At 41.7% G+C, this 16,746-nt stretch overlaps 2 protein-coding genes across 3 annotated transcripts; one reads left to right on the forward strand and one right to left on the reverse strand.

The window, feature by feature from the left end:
* Positions 1-1,215: 1,215 nt before the first annotated feature.
* Positions 1,216-8,239, reverse strand: LOC117763240 (tetratricopeptide repeat protein 39B-like). 2 transcript variants are annotated; one of them, XM_034588203.1, is made up of 18 exons: positions 8,120-8,239; positions 6,310-6,332; positions 5,440-5,544; positions 5,180-5,311; positions 4,918-4,994; positions 4,436-4,565; positions 4,210-4,315; positions 4,008-4,073; positions 3,803-3,911; positions 3,632-3,699; positions 3,461-3,520; positions 3,210-3,371; positions 2,742-2,833; positions 2,541-2,661; positions 2,332-2,443; positions 2,120-2,237; positions 1,738-1,854; positions 1,216-1,487 (listed from the first exon to the last, which is right to left on the reverse strand). In XM_034588203.1, exons 1-18 carry the CDS (start codon positions 8,201-8,203, stop codon positions 1,373-1,375), a joined length of 1,797 nt encoding a protein of 598 aa, XP_034444094.1. In that variant the 5' UTR covers positions 8,204-8,239; the 3' UTR covers positions 1,216-1,372. The 2 variants fall into 2 exon arrangements, with proteins under 2 accessions (XP_034444094.1, XP_034444099.1); XM_034588208.1 differs by lacking the exon at positions 8,120-8,239 and adding an exon at positions 6,701-6,875 and having other exon boundaries at positions 6,310-6,341.
* Positions 8,240-9,691: 1,452 nt separating this feature from the next.
* snapc3 (small nuclear RNA activating complex, polypeptide 3) lies at positions 9,692-16,158 on the forward strand. Its single transcript, XM_034595890.1, has 9 exons — positions 9,692-9,959; positions 11,715-11,798; positions 11,897-11,975; positions 12,107-12,211; positions 12,353-12,502; positions 12,620-12,702; positions 14,828-14,986; positions 15,665-15,772; positions 15,857-16,158. The coding sequence occupies exons 1-9, from the start codon at positions 9,727-9,729 to the stop codon at positions 16,002-16,004; spliced, it is 1,149 nt and encodes a 382-aa protein (XP_034451781.1). The 5' UTR covers positions 9,692-9,726; the 3' UTR covers positions 16,005-16,158.
* The last annotated feature ends 588 nt before the right edge of the window (positions 16,159-16,746 follow it).

Raw genomic sequence — 16,746 nt, forward strand, 5'->3', positions numbered from 1 at the left:
TTGTCCATTACAGCTTTGACCTAAAGTGTCCAAAGTAAAAGTACTTTAACCACCTCCTGGAACTCAATTAAATTATTGATACTGGTTTATCAATGTGCTGGTCAATGTCATTTAAATTACTTTACATAAAGTTAGGTTGTTTGAGCCAGGAGTTCCCAAACGTCTTAGCCGACAACCCTCAAAATAACCAGTGCCAGATATATGTGACCCTCATTACATGGCTGAAGCATACAGAGGATACTGATTTGAACTAGCAATTGGAAAATAATATAAATTACCAACGTGATTATATTTCCTGCGGTTCTGTAATTCGACTGACGCTGTCTCTAATCATCATCATCGTCGCCTCAGGGGTCATGTGGGTACAAAGAAAATCAGAGGCCTGACCACTTGAAACAAATATTTTCATATTTTGATTTTAAGCTATTTTGTCTTATGTAACAGTTGTGGCTAACATACACTTTCTGCTCATCCCTAAACAGTTTGCAACCCCCACCCCCCTTGGTGTCTTGCAACCCATGAGGTCCCGACCTCAACTGGGAACCAATGGTTTAGGGTTAGTGGTCGGTACCTCAGATCTCAACTTCAGGGTGATAGAGCCCCTTAAGAGCCCCCAGACAATCAGAGGGCTCTGAGATGATTGAACCCAGTGACTCCAAAAGACATTGGTGGTCTTTCAGTGTCAGAGTTGAGATTTAGCCAAGAGGCCAATCGTGGTTTTGTTTTGTAAACAAAGAAAAAAACACAATCGTCTACTGGCCCAGTATTGACGAAATGACATAAGTCTTATTGATCTGTATGAACTTTTGTGCCACATTAGCACATATACATGGAGACCTCTTCTGAACATCTGGAAAGAATCTAAATTCCAGTGTGAGCGGTTGTTGATAAAAATCAAGAGGAAAGTCAGACACAAAGACAAACACTTTGCATATAGGCAACATGTCATTTAATTACAAGACTCACAAACAAATGAGTTACTAACAACAATATTTATTTTAACTTGGCTAAACTGTACTGGGACATGCACATTTATAAAAATAGCATCATCATCATAATCGCAAGCAAGCGTTGATATAATGTAAAAACAACTAAGACAAGTAAAATAGCATCAAACTGAATATCAAATTGTTGAAGTGCGATTCAATGAAAACAAAGACACTTTAGGGAAGTTCAGTAGATCAACATCTGAGGCTGCTTCTACTTCTATGTACTTTTTAGACATCGCTCTGTGATGGCTGCGTCGAGGCCCCATCCTGAGGAGGTCGAGGTCAAGTTCAGTCACAACACAGCTCAGGGAAGCACAGAGAGTTGAGAGAGCGAGAGTCTCAGGCTTTACCACCTTCTTTTCGTGAAGACTTTCCTGGGGTCTTTATGCAGGAGTACGTGAAGGGGGGAGTTTGGCCGAAAAGGAGCCCATTGTGTTGAGCGCCGCATGGATGCGGAAATGAAGCCTGGACTCCATGTTGTAGTCTTTGTAGTTCAGCCTACAAAGAAGAGCACATATTAGCACCTTGCGTAATACGTTAAAACCACAACAAACATGCATTTGGCCTCTTTGAACAAACATGTTAGGCAGGGTTCACAATAGTGCAGCTAAAATCTCCTGCTGCGTTCTTCATGTGTAAAAAGCAAACTGGAGAATGTCTGGCCTGAAAAAAGCTCCAGTGAAACGTGCAACAAACTTAATGCTGGATGCATGAAAAACAACCCACCAAACCTGGAACCAACACTTACTTGACATTTTCGATCACCGTGATGGCCTTCTTGATGTCGCCTTTCTGCTTGTGCACCAGGCCCAGCTCATACATGCTGAACGGCACCAGATAGTTCTCATGCTTGATCTCAGTTTCACTGGAAAAAAATAAAATGAAAAGTCTCAGAGTTTAAAAGTGCAGCGTTATGAAAAATATAATAAAATGTCATTGCAGTGATTCCACTGTCACATTCTAAAATGTTGTTTTGCTATCACCGTCAAGTCACTGACGACATTACATTGTGATCATTCCCAAGTAATTCAATTCAACTCTATTGCAGACACAAAAGGCCCATATCTATGAGTCTCTGTTTGTTGTGTGTTTGGATCAAATGTATGCAGTTGACTTTAAAAGGACCTCACCTGGAGATGACGTGGTTGAAGCACTTCTCAGCCTGGACCAGACGACCCAACTCTCTCAGACACAAGCCCTTCAGCAGCTGGACGACGCACTGGTCGTCTACGTGATACTCCGATGGGTCTACACGTTACACAAAACAAAATGCTTGTTAGTGTCACTTTAGTATGATAAAAGAAAATGTAAAACACCATTAAAGTTTAACAGTCTCTCTCACTTGGATCATCTCTGAGCTGCTGCTCTGCTCTTTGCAAGGTGTTCAAGATGCCTTCAGTCTGCTCAGGCCTTTTTCCAACTATTGTGAAGCCGTTCCACACGTACATCATTTCCTGTGAAAAACAACAAGGAAAAACATGGCTATTGTTTGAAATGGTGTCATGGTTATGTTGATTTCCTGAAAGTAGCAGAGTCTGCGCATGTTCTTACCAACGCAGGGACGACCAGTTTCACAGGGCTGGAGGAAGAGTATCGCTGGGCCTTCTTTGCTGCAAACTTCTCTGTTGGAATCGATTTCCCAGCGATCCTAACTCTGAGACCCTCCACCTGCCTACGAGCCACACGTCTCACATTAACTGCATTGATAAACAAAAGAGTAGGGATAGATTTTGTCCTGTCCCCCAAACACACCTGAATAAGTCCGCCACGTTTTCTCCCAGTTTGGTCACTTCTTCCTCTGGGAGCATGCTCAAGATGGCAGCCTTCTGGTACACATACGTAGCCTACGAGAAAAGAGCAAACAACTCGTTACGAGGGTAAAACAAGAGACATCAGAAATTCCACCTTATGGTAAAGTGAGACTAGAATTACTGTTTTATTTGTTACCATTTGTTTTATGTGATAATAACTACTGTAAAGGACAGAAACCATCTTTGAGAAATCTGTATTCGATGTGTATTTTGACGTTTTAGTGTGGCTCATGCCCCAGCAGATAACATGGAGAAGCAGCTAGCCACCAGGGGGTGATGGAGAGACACTTTTGCCTCATTGTTGGACATTTGTGTCAGATCTGAGAAAATTCCATCAGATATCACATTCATGAGAAATACCCTGAGAACCGTTTCTGGCTCAGAGGCATAAAATAGTTCCGTGAGATACCTGGGACCACTTGCTCTCCTTGCAGAGGAGGTCAGCGTATCGATACGCCTCCTTCCAGTTCTGTTCAAAGGAGTAGGCCCACATCAGCTCCCAGTAGCAGAGGTGGTGAATCTGATGCCACTCCTGCTGTGCTGCGATACACGCCAGGAACTTCTCCTGGGCCTGCAGAGCAAACCAGACTCAATGAATTTCATGACTACAGCTACACAAGAGGAGCGTGCATCTTAAGTCAACACATTAAAAATACTCACAAAGGTGAAGTTGCCTTTGAGCAATGCAATTCTTGCAATGTAGAAAAGAATGAGCGCCCCCTAAGGATCAAATACATTAAATTAATTCAAAATGATATGATTTCACTGGGCAGGGCAATAAAAATACAGTATGTGGCATCTTCAGTCAGAATCAGCAAACAAACTGCTCACATTAGGGAACTTTTTAATGTAGGGTTCAAGCAAAGCTTCAGACTCGGTCAGGTCTCCTTCACCAGTACCTGATGGACAATAAGAGAGGAGGGGAATCAATTTATAATGAATCATTCCAAAATAATGTTTTATTTTATATGTATTAAGAAATATAAAAGAAAATACACAAACCGAGTATGACTGTGATGTAGAGATGAAACATCAGCAGGGTCAGGGTGCTGAGGATGGAGCGCAGGCTATTGCTGGCTGCTCCTTCCCTCAACTCTGACAAGCCCAACTCCTGTTAAATGATTAACAAATTAATCTTTGATTTAACATAAAAACATTATAAAAGCACTTATTCCATGAGGCCAAGACGTGATATCAGACGACCCACCCTGTCTCCTGAGAAGCCCAGATACTCCATCAGCCTGAGGACTCTGGCTGGAAGCAGAGACAGCATCTGATAACAAAAAGACATGGTTGGTTTGTTTATTACGAGATGACTTAACACAGCATGACAATGCTGTTTTAAGTCCACAGACAAGTTACTTAGGTTTTGCATTCCTGCATAACAGCATACTTTCTGGAGCCCTCACCAGGTTAAAGGATCCAATGCCCATGTTGACGCCTCCTCGAAAATGAACGTGTGTACTCTTCTGTTTTTCCAGTTCTTTTGCGACAGTGGCCATGGCCTGGCATTCCCTGTTTGAGGAAATGACACGTTAAGACCCATTGAAACTCACTTAAATATGATAAGGGCTTTAATTGTCTGTTAAGGACCTTTTCACCACAGAAGTCCCTCCCCCCCTCCGGGTGTCTTACTTGTAAATCTGATAACTGTTACGTATTCTCATTCCGCCCTTGATGAAGCCGATGATACTCTCATCCAGGAACGTGAGCGCTGCCTTCTGGAGCAGAACCTCAGCATAGCACAGCTCCGCATGCACCTGCTCTGTTGGATAAGAACAAATCATTCATCATTTTGAAAATAAAGAAATTAGTAGAGATTCATTTGAATGGAAGTGCTTCTAATAAATTATTTGGATCTGCTAATGAGGTTATATAATGTGGTGCAGATTTAGATAAAATGCAGACCTAGTAAATTTAAATGTAGTTTCGTAAGGGCCTCCGAGTGCCATTCTAATAATGTCATGCATTCAGATCTCGATGTGATAAGGTCCAGTTAAATGGGTGGAAGTATGTCATTAAGCAACGGTCATTGAAAGTTTCCGGTAATTCAACATTAGCAAATCTGTCATGCTTAATATCCAAGGTGAAGAGTCTGGAGACAGTGGTTCACTCACCCTCCGTCATACTGTCAGCTGGTTGTCTGTACCACATGCTGGTCAGAGTCTCCATGATTCCCGTTTTTTTCCGAAATCTACCAAAGTTAAGGAACACGCAACATTTTAACTAGAGACCAAGTGAAATGTAGCGGGACAGTGTTTCCATTTTCTAAATTACAATCTGCATTTAATATCTTACATATTGCCCAGTTGTCCCAGTGTAGAATTATGAACTTACAAAAACACAAGATTTTAACATTGTTGAACTATTTCTCCATACCCTTGACACGTCTGCAGGGATTCTCTCAGTGACGTCATGGCGGCATCCATGTCGGTTGGGTCAAAGGTCATGCCTGCCTGCATCACCAAGATGCTGCTGTAGCCCATGGCGTGGTACATGCTCTGATGCTTCCTGACGGGGACAGATACAATGATATTTATTTTATTAAATGAAATGAGAATAATACCATAAGTCTTTAGAATCAGCGGCATGTAGACATCAAAAGTCAGCTGGAGTGTGTTACACGTGCCAAAACTTACCAGGGTTTCAAAACAGCCAGTGCATCAGCAAACCTGTTGTTCAGAAAGAGGTCGAGGGCGGAGGCGCATTCCTTCAGAGCGGCATCCAGATCCATTTGAGGGGATCTGAATGAAAGGGAAATAGCTGTTAGGCTTCTAAATAACAACACATGTAAATCTGACCCGTTATTCATGAACATCAGGAGGCACAGTATCGCCAAAAACTTCCACCTCTGACTTTCGTGTTACCTCTGTGAAACTTTGGGTCATTTTTCTTATTTGGCAAACATTCTCCCTGGTACGACTCGTTTTAATCTGAAGATGTGAGAAGTGCATTATGTCGCTGAGCAGATTGTGAGCAGGGAGGTATGAGGAGGAGTCAGACAGCTCATCACTTCAATGATCCCGGCGTGTTTGGGTGTGTAAATAGAGCACACTGGTCAATGGGCTGCCTTGGAGCCCCCAGAGCTATTTCTCGCCATACACGGTGAAATGCATGCCCACAGGGGCCAATGTCAGCTTAAGGGCCCCAGTTTTCTACATATGTAGTGAAATAATTATTTAAAAAAATATATATAATAATCACTATGTGTTAGTTCTGCAAAGGTATTGTACAATGCTCAGATGATAAATCTTCTCATTTGACCAGAGGCAGCGTGTGAGATTATGTGGGGGGAGATCAAATGACCATGTCACAACTAAATCTTTGTTTAAGACGGTGGTTTCTTCTTAGGTTCGGTCAAGACTGAGAAATAGGATTCTCCACGTTTTCTCTTATATGTGAAACATAATCTACTGCTTTAGAATAATCAGCAGTGTGTTGTTACACATTAAAAATACTGCACAAGTAAACATTAAGTAAATAACAGACAGCATTTAAATGTCACTTACATCGTTTCATCACTGGGAAGGTTTAGGTTCACCTGGAATAAAAGAAGAAAAAGATATACAGAGATTAATTTTCCTAAACCGTGACAAAGCCTGATTATTATCAATAAGCCTCTTTCATTAATTCAAAGCAGAGTACAAAGCAGTCATATGGTGTGCAGACAATAAAATACCATCACAGCCAAGCATCTGCGTCAGTTTATCCCTTTCTGATCAACTACACTACAGATGTTTTGCTCTGTAAAAAAAAAAAAATCAAACCTGGCAACACTGTGGAATTTTGCATGTGATCAGTGAGTGGTGGGTGAAGTTTGCACGCAGCTGCCTGATCAAATTAAACAAAAACTCCAAGTGGTCATGCACAGAGAGGACGCACCTCGCAAACGGAGCCTACCTGCTTCATTGAATTATCCATCATCTCCATTGGATGCGCAGTTTTTTGTAGAGTTGCGCAGAACTGAAAGTGCGACTTAAATAGAATAAAAGCGCTTGAACCACGCAGATAACTGATAATTAGACCTCCCGCCGTATTTATGGGCTAAGAAAACGGGAGTGGCCACATCTGAAGTCCAGCCCACGTTGTTTTTCTGGTCCTCCTCACGCCACAGAACATGAAGCAGGACGGCATCAGGATTTCTCTTCTCCTTAACAGCACTGAAAAGATTTATCTCACCACATCCAGAGTTCACCCGTTTAAGGAACAGTGGCAATGCTGTAATATGAAATAGTCCATTTCCAGTTAAAGCTGCACTGGACATAATAAATATTAGATACTTTTCTAGCATTCAAATATGAAATAAATATGAATATATGCTTATTAAATATTTTCGAAAACTCTGCAGACATCTGAATCATGATAAGAGGCTTCGACTACCAGCTGTTTACAAGCCAAAGAGTTCTCACAAAAATGTCATTGTTTTTCCAAAGCTTATAATATGTTGTTGTATTTAGGATTTTATTTTGTTAAGTAACAAGTAACCTCAGCTGTCAGATAAATGAACCTGAGTAAAAGCGCAGCGTTTCTTCCAGGAATAAATACATAACACGGAAATAGATATTCAAGGCACTCAAGCTACGTACTTGATAAACAGAGGCAAGGATATAAAGGCGTCTCCATCACAAATCACCACCACGTCATCAAGGGTCAAATTCCCCCAGTTGCTCCATGACCAGTCAATGGTTTTACTCATCTCTATCAGGACAGCTCGGAATATGTGCTTACATGTGATGTCCCTTCATAACTAATTCTCTCTGGTGGTTTTGTCATTTCTCCTGCTGCGCTGCTCTTTGCTCTTTGAAGACGACAATTTCAAGAATTTCATTAGGGGTTGAGGCCTGAAACAGTTTGCACAAGCAAAATAAACAGTTAGATGATTGATAAAAAATGTTAAACAAACTTTCCAGTGTATTCTCATTGTGTTAGATAAGAGGAAGTTTTGATTCAGTCTCACACATTTTAATACAGTTTCAGCTATTCTCTTGCAGTGGGATCCCCTCTCAGCAACACTGGCAACAGAAATATTGTATCTTAAACACATGCAGTTGTTTTATTGTCCTGATCATCACCAATAAAAAACTGACAAAAACCTCCTTGAATAAATGTGGCCGTGATATGCGTACACTACTGTACAGATTTGTTCCAGCCATTATTTAAACATTTCTTATTCTACCACATAGAAACATCTTATATCTGGTGAGAGACCTACTGTTACTAATTCGTCATACTAAATACATATATAAACCATGATGGAACTAGTTTATTTAACTGGCAATGCACAGAGAGGATGCAGGACCGTACAGCTGACTTTAAGATCACCTGGACAGAGCTTTGGAAGTCAGAACCAGCCAGACTCAAGTTCGTGATCCAGGCAGAGTATGATGTCCTGCCAACCTGCATTGTTGGGGTCCAGCGGATAAACTGTGCCTGGGGAGAGGTTCTCTGGAGCATTATCTTAGCTGCTGCCCGAAAGCCCTGGGAGAGGGCAAGTACTGCAGGCAGTAGCTGACACCATCTCCACAGGGATCCAGCACAGAAGGCAGCGCCCATAGGCACGACATCACCTTTGTCAGCCCGGGAGAAAGACATCAGGTGATGCACAGGGCCTCAACTGCTAGTCACAGCCCGCGACCGGCAGCTGAAGGTCGAACTATAGGGAGGCCAGATGTAGTTCTAACATCAGAGTCGTCCAAGCAGGTGGTCATGATGGAGCTCACTGTCCGTATGGAGGAGGCCCACGAGCGTAACAATGCTAAGTATCTCGATCTGCTGTGAGCCCATTGAGGTGGGCAGCAGGGGCTTCTGCACCGGACACTTAGTCGGGAGTCCGAGGGTTGCGGCAGAGAAGAGTCACCAAGAACATCATCACAGAAGCTGCAGTAAAACCTTCCAGGTGGCTGTGGACCCGGAAGGGAGAACCATGGTGCAGCGAGCTACTTGGACACACGCCAGGGGATGATCACCCCCGGCTGGGTCGCCACGGTGAGGGTGTATGATGATCATAGACCCGAAACACCTTGTGATCCTGGTGTGTCTAAGTTGCACCATCTGGTGTCGAATAAACTAGAAACTCTGTTCTACCCACAAGGCAGTTTAATTCGAGAGATCTGTGTTTTTGGCTGTTTAATACTCAGAAATACTGTGTTTTCATGTTTGAATAAGTCATATTTTACCTACATCAAGGAGGTTATGTTTTCACCCTGTCCAATAGTCTGTTTGTTGTTTAGTTTTTTTCTCAGCAGGGCTACGCAAAAGCTACTCAGCGTATAACCACAAAACCTCGGGGGAGGATATAACCTGAGCCAAGAAAGAATCCATTACATTTTGAAGCGGATCCAGACAGACATGCAGATCTAGATCTAGAACCTTCTCTGTCACATTGTGACACAGTTTTTTATTATTTAATTCATTTTTTTTACAATTTTGACACTTTTCCCTGGGAATTAACACATCGAGCTTGATGGAAACAATCTGTGAGTGTTTGAAATTTGGTGCAGTTTGATTGAATTTAAGTGAACTGTTGTGCCAGTTTTGACCGTATTCCAAAAGCCTTTTATATAATGTTTTGTATAATCTAATATTTGAAAAAGATTTAATCTCTACTCTCTGTAAACTTTCGATCAATTTCACTCAGTGATTTTACCACAATTTTAATTTGTATTTAATTTAATTGTTTTTATAGGTTTTTCTTACCCTTTTGTAAAACACTTTGTAACTTTGTGAGGCGTTTATGACGCGTATTATTATTATTATTATTATTATTATTATTATTATTATTATTATTATTATTATTATTATTATTATTATTATTATTATTATTATTATCTGAACTCCAGACGCGCATATGAGCACCGCAGCCGCCTCATCTCAACAACTACATTGCCCATAATCCCCCGCGCACTTCCCACTCTATCCGGGACAACATGGCGGCGTCCAGTCGGTCCACGAACAGCAACACAAACATACCAGAGTACGAATATTCCGAGGTCAACACCAACCCGTTTCACATCGGCGGCTTCAGGAGCGAGTGGCTGAGCAGACTGAAGCCCGAGGACTGCTCCTACGAGCCGGAGGAGGAGGACACGTTTGACGCTAACTTCGCCAAAGAGCATGGGGTCGGTGCGGAGACCATGGCGGAGCTGAAGTCCGTCTGCAGGTCCGTTACCTCACCGGGTCATCAACTGTAGTCTGGGTTCATATTCACTTTATTCTCTCGTTCAGTTTGACTGGGATCCGGAGCAGAGTTTATCGTGGTACCTTCCGGTTTTCAGGCCCATGAAGATGCTTCACTTCTTAGTGGGAGGAATCACCATGGTAACCCAGAGTTGGAGATAATTGATCAATCAATCAGATTTTGGTTGTGTAGCCTCATAGGACTTAAGAAGGTGTAACATCCTCTGTTCTTAACCCTCAACAAGAGTCATGAAAAACTACCAAAAAAACATAGTAAAAGAGGAAACATGTAGAAACCTCAGAGAGAGACATGTCACGTGTTCCTGAACACATCAACAAAATAACAACATTTACAACATTGATTACAAGAAACAGTTTTTTAGCATAATGGAGAAGTGTGTTTAAAGTGTTAATACGTAAGGAAATGTCTGATGGAGATGAAGGGAGCCGCAATGACAAATGAATTGAGGAGTTCTTGTCAAGTAATGGTAAAATATGTGAGTGGGCGTATTGTATATCAGGCAGACTGGTTGTGATCATAGTCCGTGTTTCCACAAGCGCGTTCATGTGGAAGTAGTTGAGTTGTTCATTTCAAGCAACATTGTCAGAACCATGAATAAAGCACCTTTAGAACCAGGGTTTACAAAGTGTGTTGACAGACAAAGCAGATACAGCAAATTTACATAAATAAAAACAATTTATAAGTAAAAGCAATAAGAATACAGGACCACGTAAAAGCAGTGAATACAAATAAGAAGAATAGGAACAATTAAAAGGAAAAATGAAATGTCAAAAATATCATGTAACTAGAATAAAAATAAGCACCAGAAATGATTTCCAATGATTAAAGTCAGGCTCAGAATATACTGTAAATAAGCAAAATAGGAAAAGTTATTTATAATCTCAGCGTGAGTATTATGAGACTGTTTCTGCTGACACAGTGTGGAGGATTTTTCCTGGAAGACCATCAAAGTATCATGACTATCAGGAAGCTGTGGTTGTTTTGATGGATTTATTTATTCCCACCCGGTCGCTTGAAGTGCTGCAAGGGTTATCGATGACTCGATCAGTTCTTAGAAAGATCTTCAGTTGTGATAATCGATTAACGGTTCAAGTCATTCATCAAGCTCGAGACTGTTGGTTGAGTAAGACCTGGAAATCCAGTGACGTCAGCTGCTACTGAAGGATTTGTTAAAACGCACAAAGTGAACCATTGCATGTGTCACAGAGTTGGGACCAAATCTTTTTTTTTGAAACCATTGATAAACTAGAGCGTATACCTCCACCAAGGCCCAGCAACAGCCCCCTCAAATTCAATCCAGCCATGATTATTTTCAACAAGAGCCATGTTTTACTCTGTGGGAAATTGGTAAAAATAATAATAATCCAATAATTGGTGGATCTGCCCCTTTGTTTTGAAAATAATGGCTTCTTTCTTGGCCCATGTCTCATCCTTCAACCAAGTTTCATTGAAATCTGTTGTGTTATTTTTGCGTAATCCCACTGAAAATAAAACAAACCAACCAACAAACAGATGGGGGTAAAAACTTGATTTAAAAGAAGCCCTATTAACAAGTAAAGGTCCCTCATGAAGCAGAAGAACAATACAAATGTCAAAAACTTTCCTCCTCTCCAAAAACAATCCTTTAAAACAACTTGAATTTATCTTTTTGTTCTACTTTCTTCAACGCTTTGCAAAAGTATCACAGGACTTTGTTTTACTTTCTGTCTCTTTCAGTATCGATTCACTCCGTTGCCATCCTGAGGATGAGGAGCCCGACCCAGAAGTGGTGCCTCCGAACCCGACGCTTCAAACACTGATGTAGGAACCTTTCTCCGCTGTCACAATGTACAGTATAATATGTCCCATCGGCGTGTAATCAAATCCATGTTAACCTATCTGTGTTTTGATTCTAATAGAGAGAGGAAAAAGAAACAGGATTATAAGGCTTCTCTGAAAATCACCAAGAACAGACATGACCTCTACGCCAATGAACTGGTGAGTCCACTGCCATAGATTACACAGAGGAGATTTGAACAGTCCTCTAGGCTGAGAAACAAATATTCCGTTTGACAGAGGAGGTGCCAGACATTCATATCACTCGGCTTGGTTCCCTGTTTGATTTCCAGGAGCGTTTAACTTATGGTAGGAAACCGGAAGCAGTGGATGACATGCTGCCGGAAGGAGAAGTCATTCTGACCGTCAACGTCTACTATCCCGCCATTTATGATAAAGTGAGTGTTTGCCATTTTTTCCCTCAGGGCTTCAAAAAGCGTCAAACCTTCAAACGCCTGCATCTTCACACACACACACACACAGTTTCTTGTATGTTACTCCTCACGGCCCTGAAAGGTTTTTGTCCATTTTCCTCTCAGTTTAACTACGTCAGACCCCACATGACTTTGCTGATGACGGGCTCCCACAGCTTGGCGGACTTTAGGGACGCAATTTGCTGCGTCAGCGACCTGCAAGTGTGCGGCGAGTTCAGCAACACGCCAAACATCGCTCCAGACTTCATCAGCAAAGTGAGTAAACACGTGCACTTCATCTGAAACTCCAAGCACTGTGCAAGATCCGTCCATATTTATTTTGTCTTACGCTGGATACACAGAGGTTAATATTTCCATGTGTTGTGTTTTCAGGATCACTACAAGTCAGCTTTCTTTTTCTTCGAAGGCGTTTTCTACAACGACATGCGGTTCCCGGAGTGTCAAGACATCAGCATGTAAGTTCTGTCTCTAACCCTAACCCTTTAAATGTGGGTGGGGTTAAAAAAAAATTAGGTCAATGGACGGCTAGTGCTGACATCCAAATATCTGTTCTCATATAGTTGAAAGGAATATTTCTTACCCTCCAGTTTCTGAATGAAAATCACCCAAAATCCTCATCATTATCTGGATCTGTGCTAAATTTCACTTGTTCATAGATAATAAAACTCATAAAGATCTCTGAATAATTTCTTGATAGATTTACAAAAATATCGGGGGAAAAACGCCCTCACCATAAGTTCCTCGCAATGTTAAAGAAAGAGGTGGAAAATAATACCTAGATCCATCACCTTTATCAAATCCACTCCAAAAGTTAGCAAGGTCCTGCTAAAAGTCAAACAAACCGCAACGGAAACTCTACTTCCTCTGTGGAGGGGATCATTTGGGGGTTAGCGTTGGGGGTGTGAGAAATTTCTCCTCCAAAAAAACCCATCACAGTCATTTTTAGTTGAGACACAACTGAAGCATCATGCTCCAGCTTTAAGGTCACTCCACTATTAATGTAAAGATAACAAATGATTGTCTCAGAAAGGTCGCTGTCACGCTGCTGTTAACGGTGCAGCTTATGCATTCAGCACGAACCAGGAGATCTCAGCTGGGATGTCTATATTTACTGACTCCTTGTGATTCCTGTTCGGATTAAAATGTCCCAGCCTGCTGCTCATATTATCTACAATAATCGCAGTCATAAGCAGACTGGAGACGGTATTTGGGGCAGAACATTGCTGTTGATCCGCTTCCATTCTCACAATAAAATGCCGTAAAAACTTCAGTTGGGTAATTGTTGCAAGAGAAGCAATTTGCTTCTGTGCAGTCTCATATATGTCGGTCTGTGGCAATGTTACGTAAAAGCGCCTGATGGAGGTCATGTGCTCTGTTGTACATTTGCGGCTGATGCAGCTCAAGCGTTTGCAGGCGCCCATGTTCTCACTTCAATGTGGTCACAATGCGTCCCCGACCATCCCAGGAGGTAGTTTGGCTGATTAGATCACAACCTGTCCTCAATACGTCTTGGACGCATTTCCACCTGTACTTTCATGTGGTCAGGTGCTATCGGATTGAATCTGATTGCCAAAAACGCATGTTAATGCCAAGTGTGAATGGGGTGTGAGACTGATTTGCTTGGTGGGGTCGCACACAAATATGTGTATTTGCAAGATAAAGTCATGACACAATATTCACTTCGATTTCCCTTGAGGATTAGATAGATGGCAGCATTTCCGCTCAAATTTTTGCCCCCTCACCCAGGATCCTCAGAAATGGACTCACCAAGAGAAAATCGCAGGACAGACGGACAGTAGAGTGAGAACTGGTGCGTGTCCTGATATGAATGGACGTGCGCTACTATCAATTGCATACACATTTAACCCTGTGTACAAGTTTCCCCCTGACTCCATGTAATTGAACTGATAAGGGACCCGTCCCGACTCTGCATTAACTGATGATACAGCAATTAGAGTCATGTGCAGGTCAACTAATGATCTGAACTTGTTCGGTTTAGAATAATATAAAATGGAGACAAGAGGCAAATCAACTTTGAGGTGTAGGGTTCAGCACATTTTTGGAAAATGACCTAAATGATCAAAAAATCTGTTTTCCTGTCGGCCTGCTTATGTAATGTTAATAGGCCAAGCACTCGTTCTCCGGTTCATGACTGTAAAGTAAAGGACAAATTAGCCACATCAAAATGGAAGTGCAATGATTCAGGGTCATCTCAGCTTGTTGCAACGAATCATGAATTAGATGCTTGTTTGGAGTCACCCTAAAAACTGGTGCTGAGAGAGAGAGAGAGAGATGTTGGAGAAGTGCTGCAGCAGAATACAAAAAATGCTCTCGGGCAAATTACTCTTCATTCATTTACTTTAAATCCAATATCACAGTATTCAAATGATCTGTTCCCTAGAGTCATATATCCCTTTAGAAATCATGAGTCTGACACAGAAAAAAGCTCTGTCACTGAAAGACCATTTCATGAGAAAGAAATGAACATGATGCCAGCAGAACCTCTGGATTGAAACTGAGTATAATGTGATGCATAAATTCAAATGTCCATATCTGTGATCTACTTCCTTTTCACGACAGGACGACGATTGAATGGGCAAAGACCCGCAACTTCCCGTCCTACAGCCAGGCCAAGATGGAGGACACGCGCTTCGCGGATCTGAACGTGAAAGTGGGCTTCCCGTACCTCTACTGTCACCAGGGAGACTGTGAACATCTCGTCATCATCACAGACGTCAGGTCAGTACTGCAACTAGTACTATGTTCTTCAGCTGAAGCCTGAGGTGTTATGTTTTCAGATGTCCTGTCTGTCCGACTGTCCCATGGCAGGAGACCAAACTGTGGGTGAAGAGAGTGTTGAGCGTCAGCCATAACAGCCCTTTCCCTCTGAGCGGCTCTAACTTCAAAAACATGGCGAGGGTTATTAAAGTTAGTGCAGACAGTGTTCTGTCAGAGTCGAACAGTCTTCTCCAGCTCTAATCCGATGTATTTCTTTAAAATGTTATTGTCAAAACAGCTGATTCAAGAACCCGTTGTCAGGTTTATGAACTTTGCAAAATAGAAATTTGCCACTTCAAAATATGCAGATCATCTAGGATCAGTTTAGCCTGTTTGAACTAGGGTACCTTCATGAAATGTTAAACCCCTGATGTGAACAGGATACTGTCTGAATCTCCACAAGCATCTTAAAAAGGCACCTTGTGTTCAGACGGGATTCTTCTGTCACAAGACTTTATTGCTGATTCGGTGTCATCACACTAACGGATGCGTAAATGTCTACGAGTCGATTAGCTGGTGCGAAAAGGGCAACCACACAAGAAAGCAGCTCTTAATATTACAAATGTCAGACAAATCTATGTTCGCATCACTCACAACTTCTAAGAAATGGGCCTGGACCCTTTTTCCCCATGTTTGCAGGCTGACGCACAAGAACGACTGTCTGGACAAGGAGCTGTATCCGCTCCTCACTCACAAACACAGAGTCACCACGCAGAAGTGTGCAGTTTGCCATGTCTTCATTGGAAGGTGTGTATTAAAACAAGAAAAGATACACGATATGACAGATTTGGCCTTTTTTTAAACTGCATCTCACATCTTTGGTTTCTGCAGATGGTTTACTACCAACGACGAGTTCGCTCCCAGTCAACCATGTCTCTTCTGTGACAAGTGTTTCCGGATGCTTCACTACAACGACGACGGTTACAAGCTGGGAGACTTTCTGGCCTATCCCTACGTGGACCGAGGGGCCTTCAACTGAAGCTTCTCTTCAGTGACGTGGTCCAGTCACTGATTTATTGCTGTATAATACAGTTGAATCTCTTTGTTTTTCACAAAGAAATGTTCTTGTGTATATGTTTATTTATTTAATCTGGTTTTTTGATATTTCTGTTTGAAATAAATGGTAACATGTACTGCTTATTCTTTATTGCATTTCAAATATGGAATTGTTTAAACTTCTTCCCACTGATAGCACAATATCAATAATAATAGAGAAAATAAGAACATAAGACTGAATAAAGAGACAAGGACATTCTTTTTATGTCTGCATTAAAAACATTTAACTTCCTTAGGAAATACAAACATTGCTTCTTACAAACTGCCTCAGCATTAACATTAAATTTCAGTTTGTCAAGGACCCAATGATTCTATGACTGGAATCTTAACGAGCTGTATCAAGTCAAACCAACAGCAACTATTTCACTGAGTGGGTAATTTAATGTAAAACATACTCAACATTGTTTACTCTTTTAAACAGCCCAGTAAACAGCGGTTTCGCCTTTTGGAGTACTTTACAAAGTTAGGCTGTGAATCTTGGTCCCACATTTGATCCTAAATGCCCTGAAAACTGTCTGAAAGCTGAAAGAGTAACTTCAGTCACACCCACTGGAAATCAAGGTTTTGCTGAAATCCGGTGGAAAAACCTCTGACCTTTGATGCAGTGATGTAAAGGTGTAATCCAGCACCCTGTGACATCACTGTTGGGTTTGAATATAGGGGCA

This window comes from Hippoglossus hippoglossus, chromosome 1 (genome assembly GCF_009819705.1).
Source record: "Hippoglossus hippoglossus isolate fHipHip1 chromosome 1, fHipHip1.pri, whole genome shotgun sequence".
In the NCBI taxonomy this organism is placed as follows: domain Eukaryota; kingdom Metazoa; phylum Chordata; class Actinopteri; order Pleuronectiformes; family Pleuronectidae; genus Hippoglossus; species Hippoglossus hippoglossus.

Coding starts and splice junctions, on each gene's coding strand:
- snapc3 (XM_034595890.1), top strand. CDS start 9,727: ATGGCGGCGTCCAGTCGGTCCACGAACAGCAACACAAACATACCAGAG. Junction 11,976..12,106: donor ACCTCTACGCCAATGAACTG/GTGAGTCCACTG, acceptor TTTGATTTCCAG/GAGCGTTTAACTTATGGTAG. Junction 15,773..15,856: donor TGCCATGTCTTCATTGGAAG/GTGTGTATTAAA, acceptor TGGTTTCTGCAG/ATGGTTTACTACCAACGACG.
- LOC117763240 (XM_034588203.1), bottom strand. CDS start 8,203: ATGCAGGTTGGCAGGACATCATACTCTGCCTGGATCACGAACTTGAGT. Junction 4,566..4,917: donor AGCTGACAGTATGACGGAGG/GTGAGTGAACCA, acceptor CTTATCCAACAG/AGCAGGTGCATGCGGAGCTG. Junction 3,912..4,007: donor TGGGCTTCTCAGGAGACAGG/GTGGGTCGTCTG, acceptor ATCATTTAACAG/GAGTTGGGCTTGTCAGAGTT.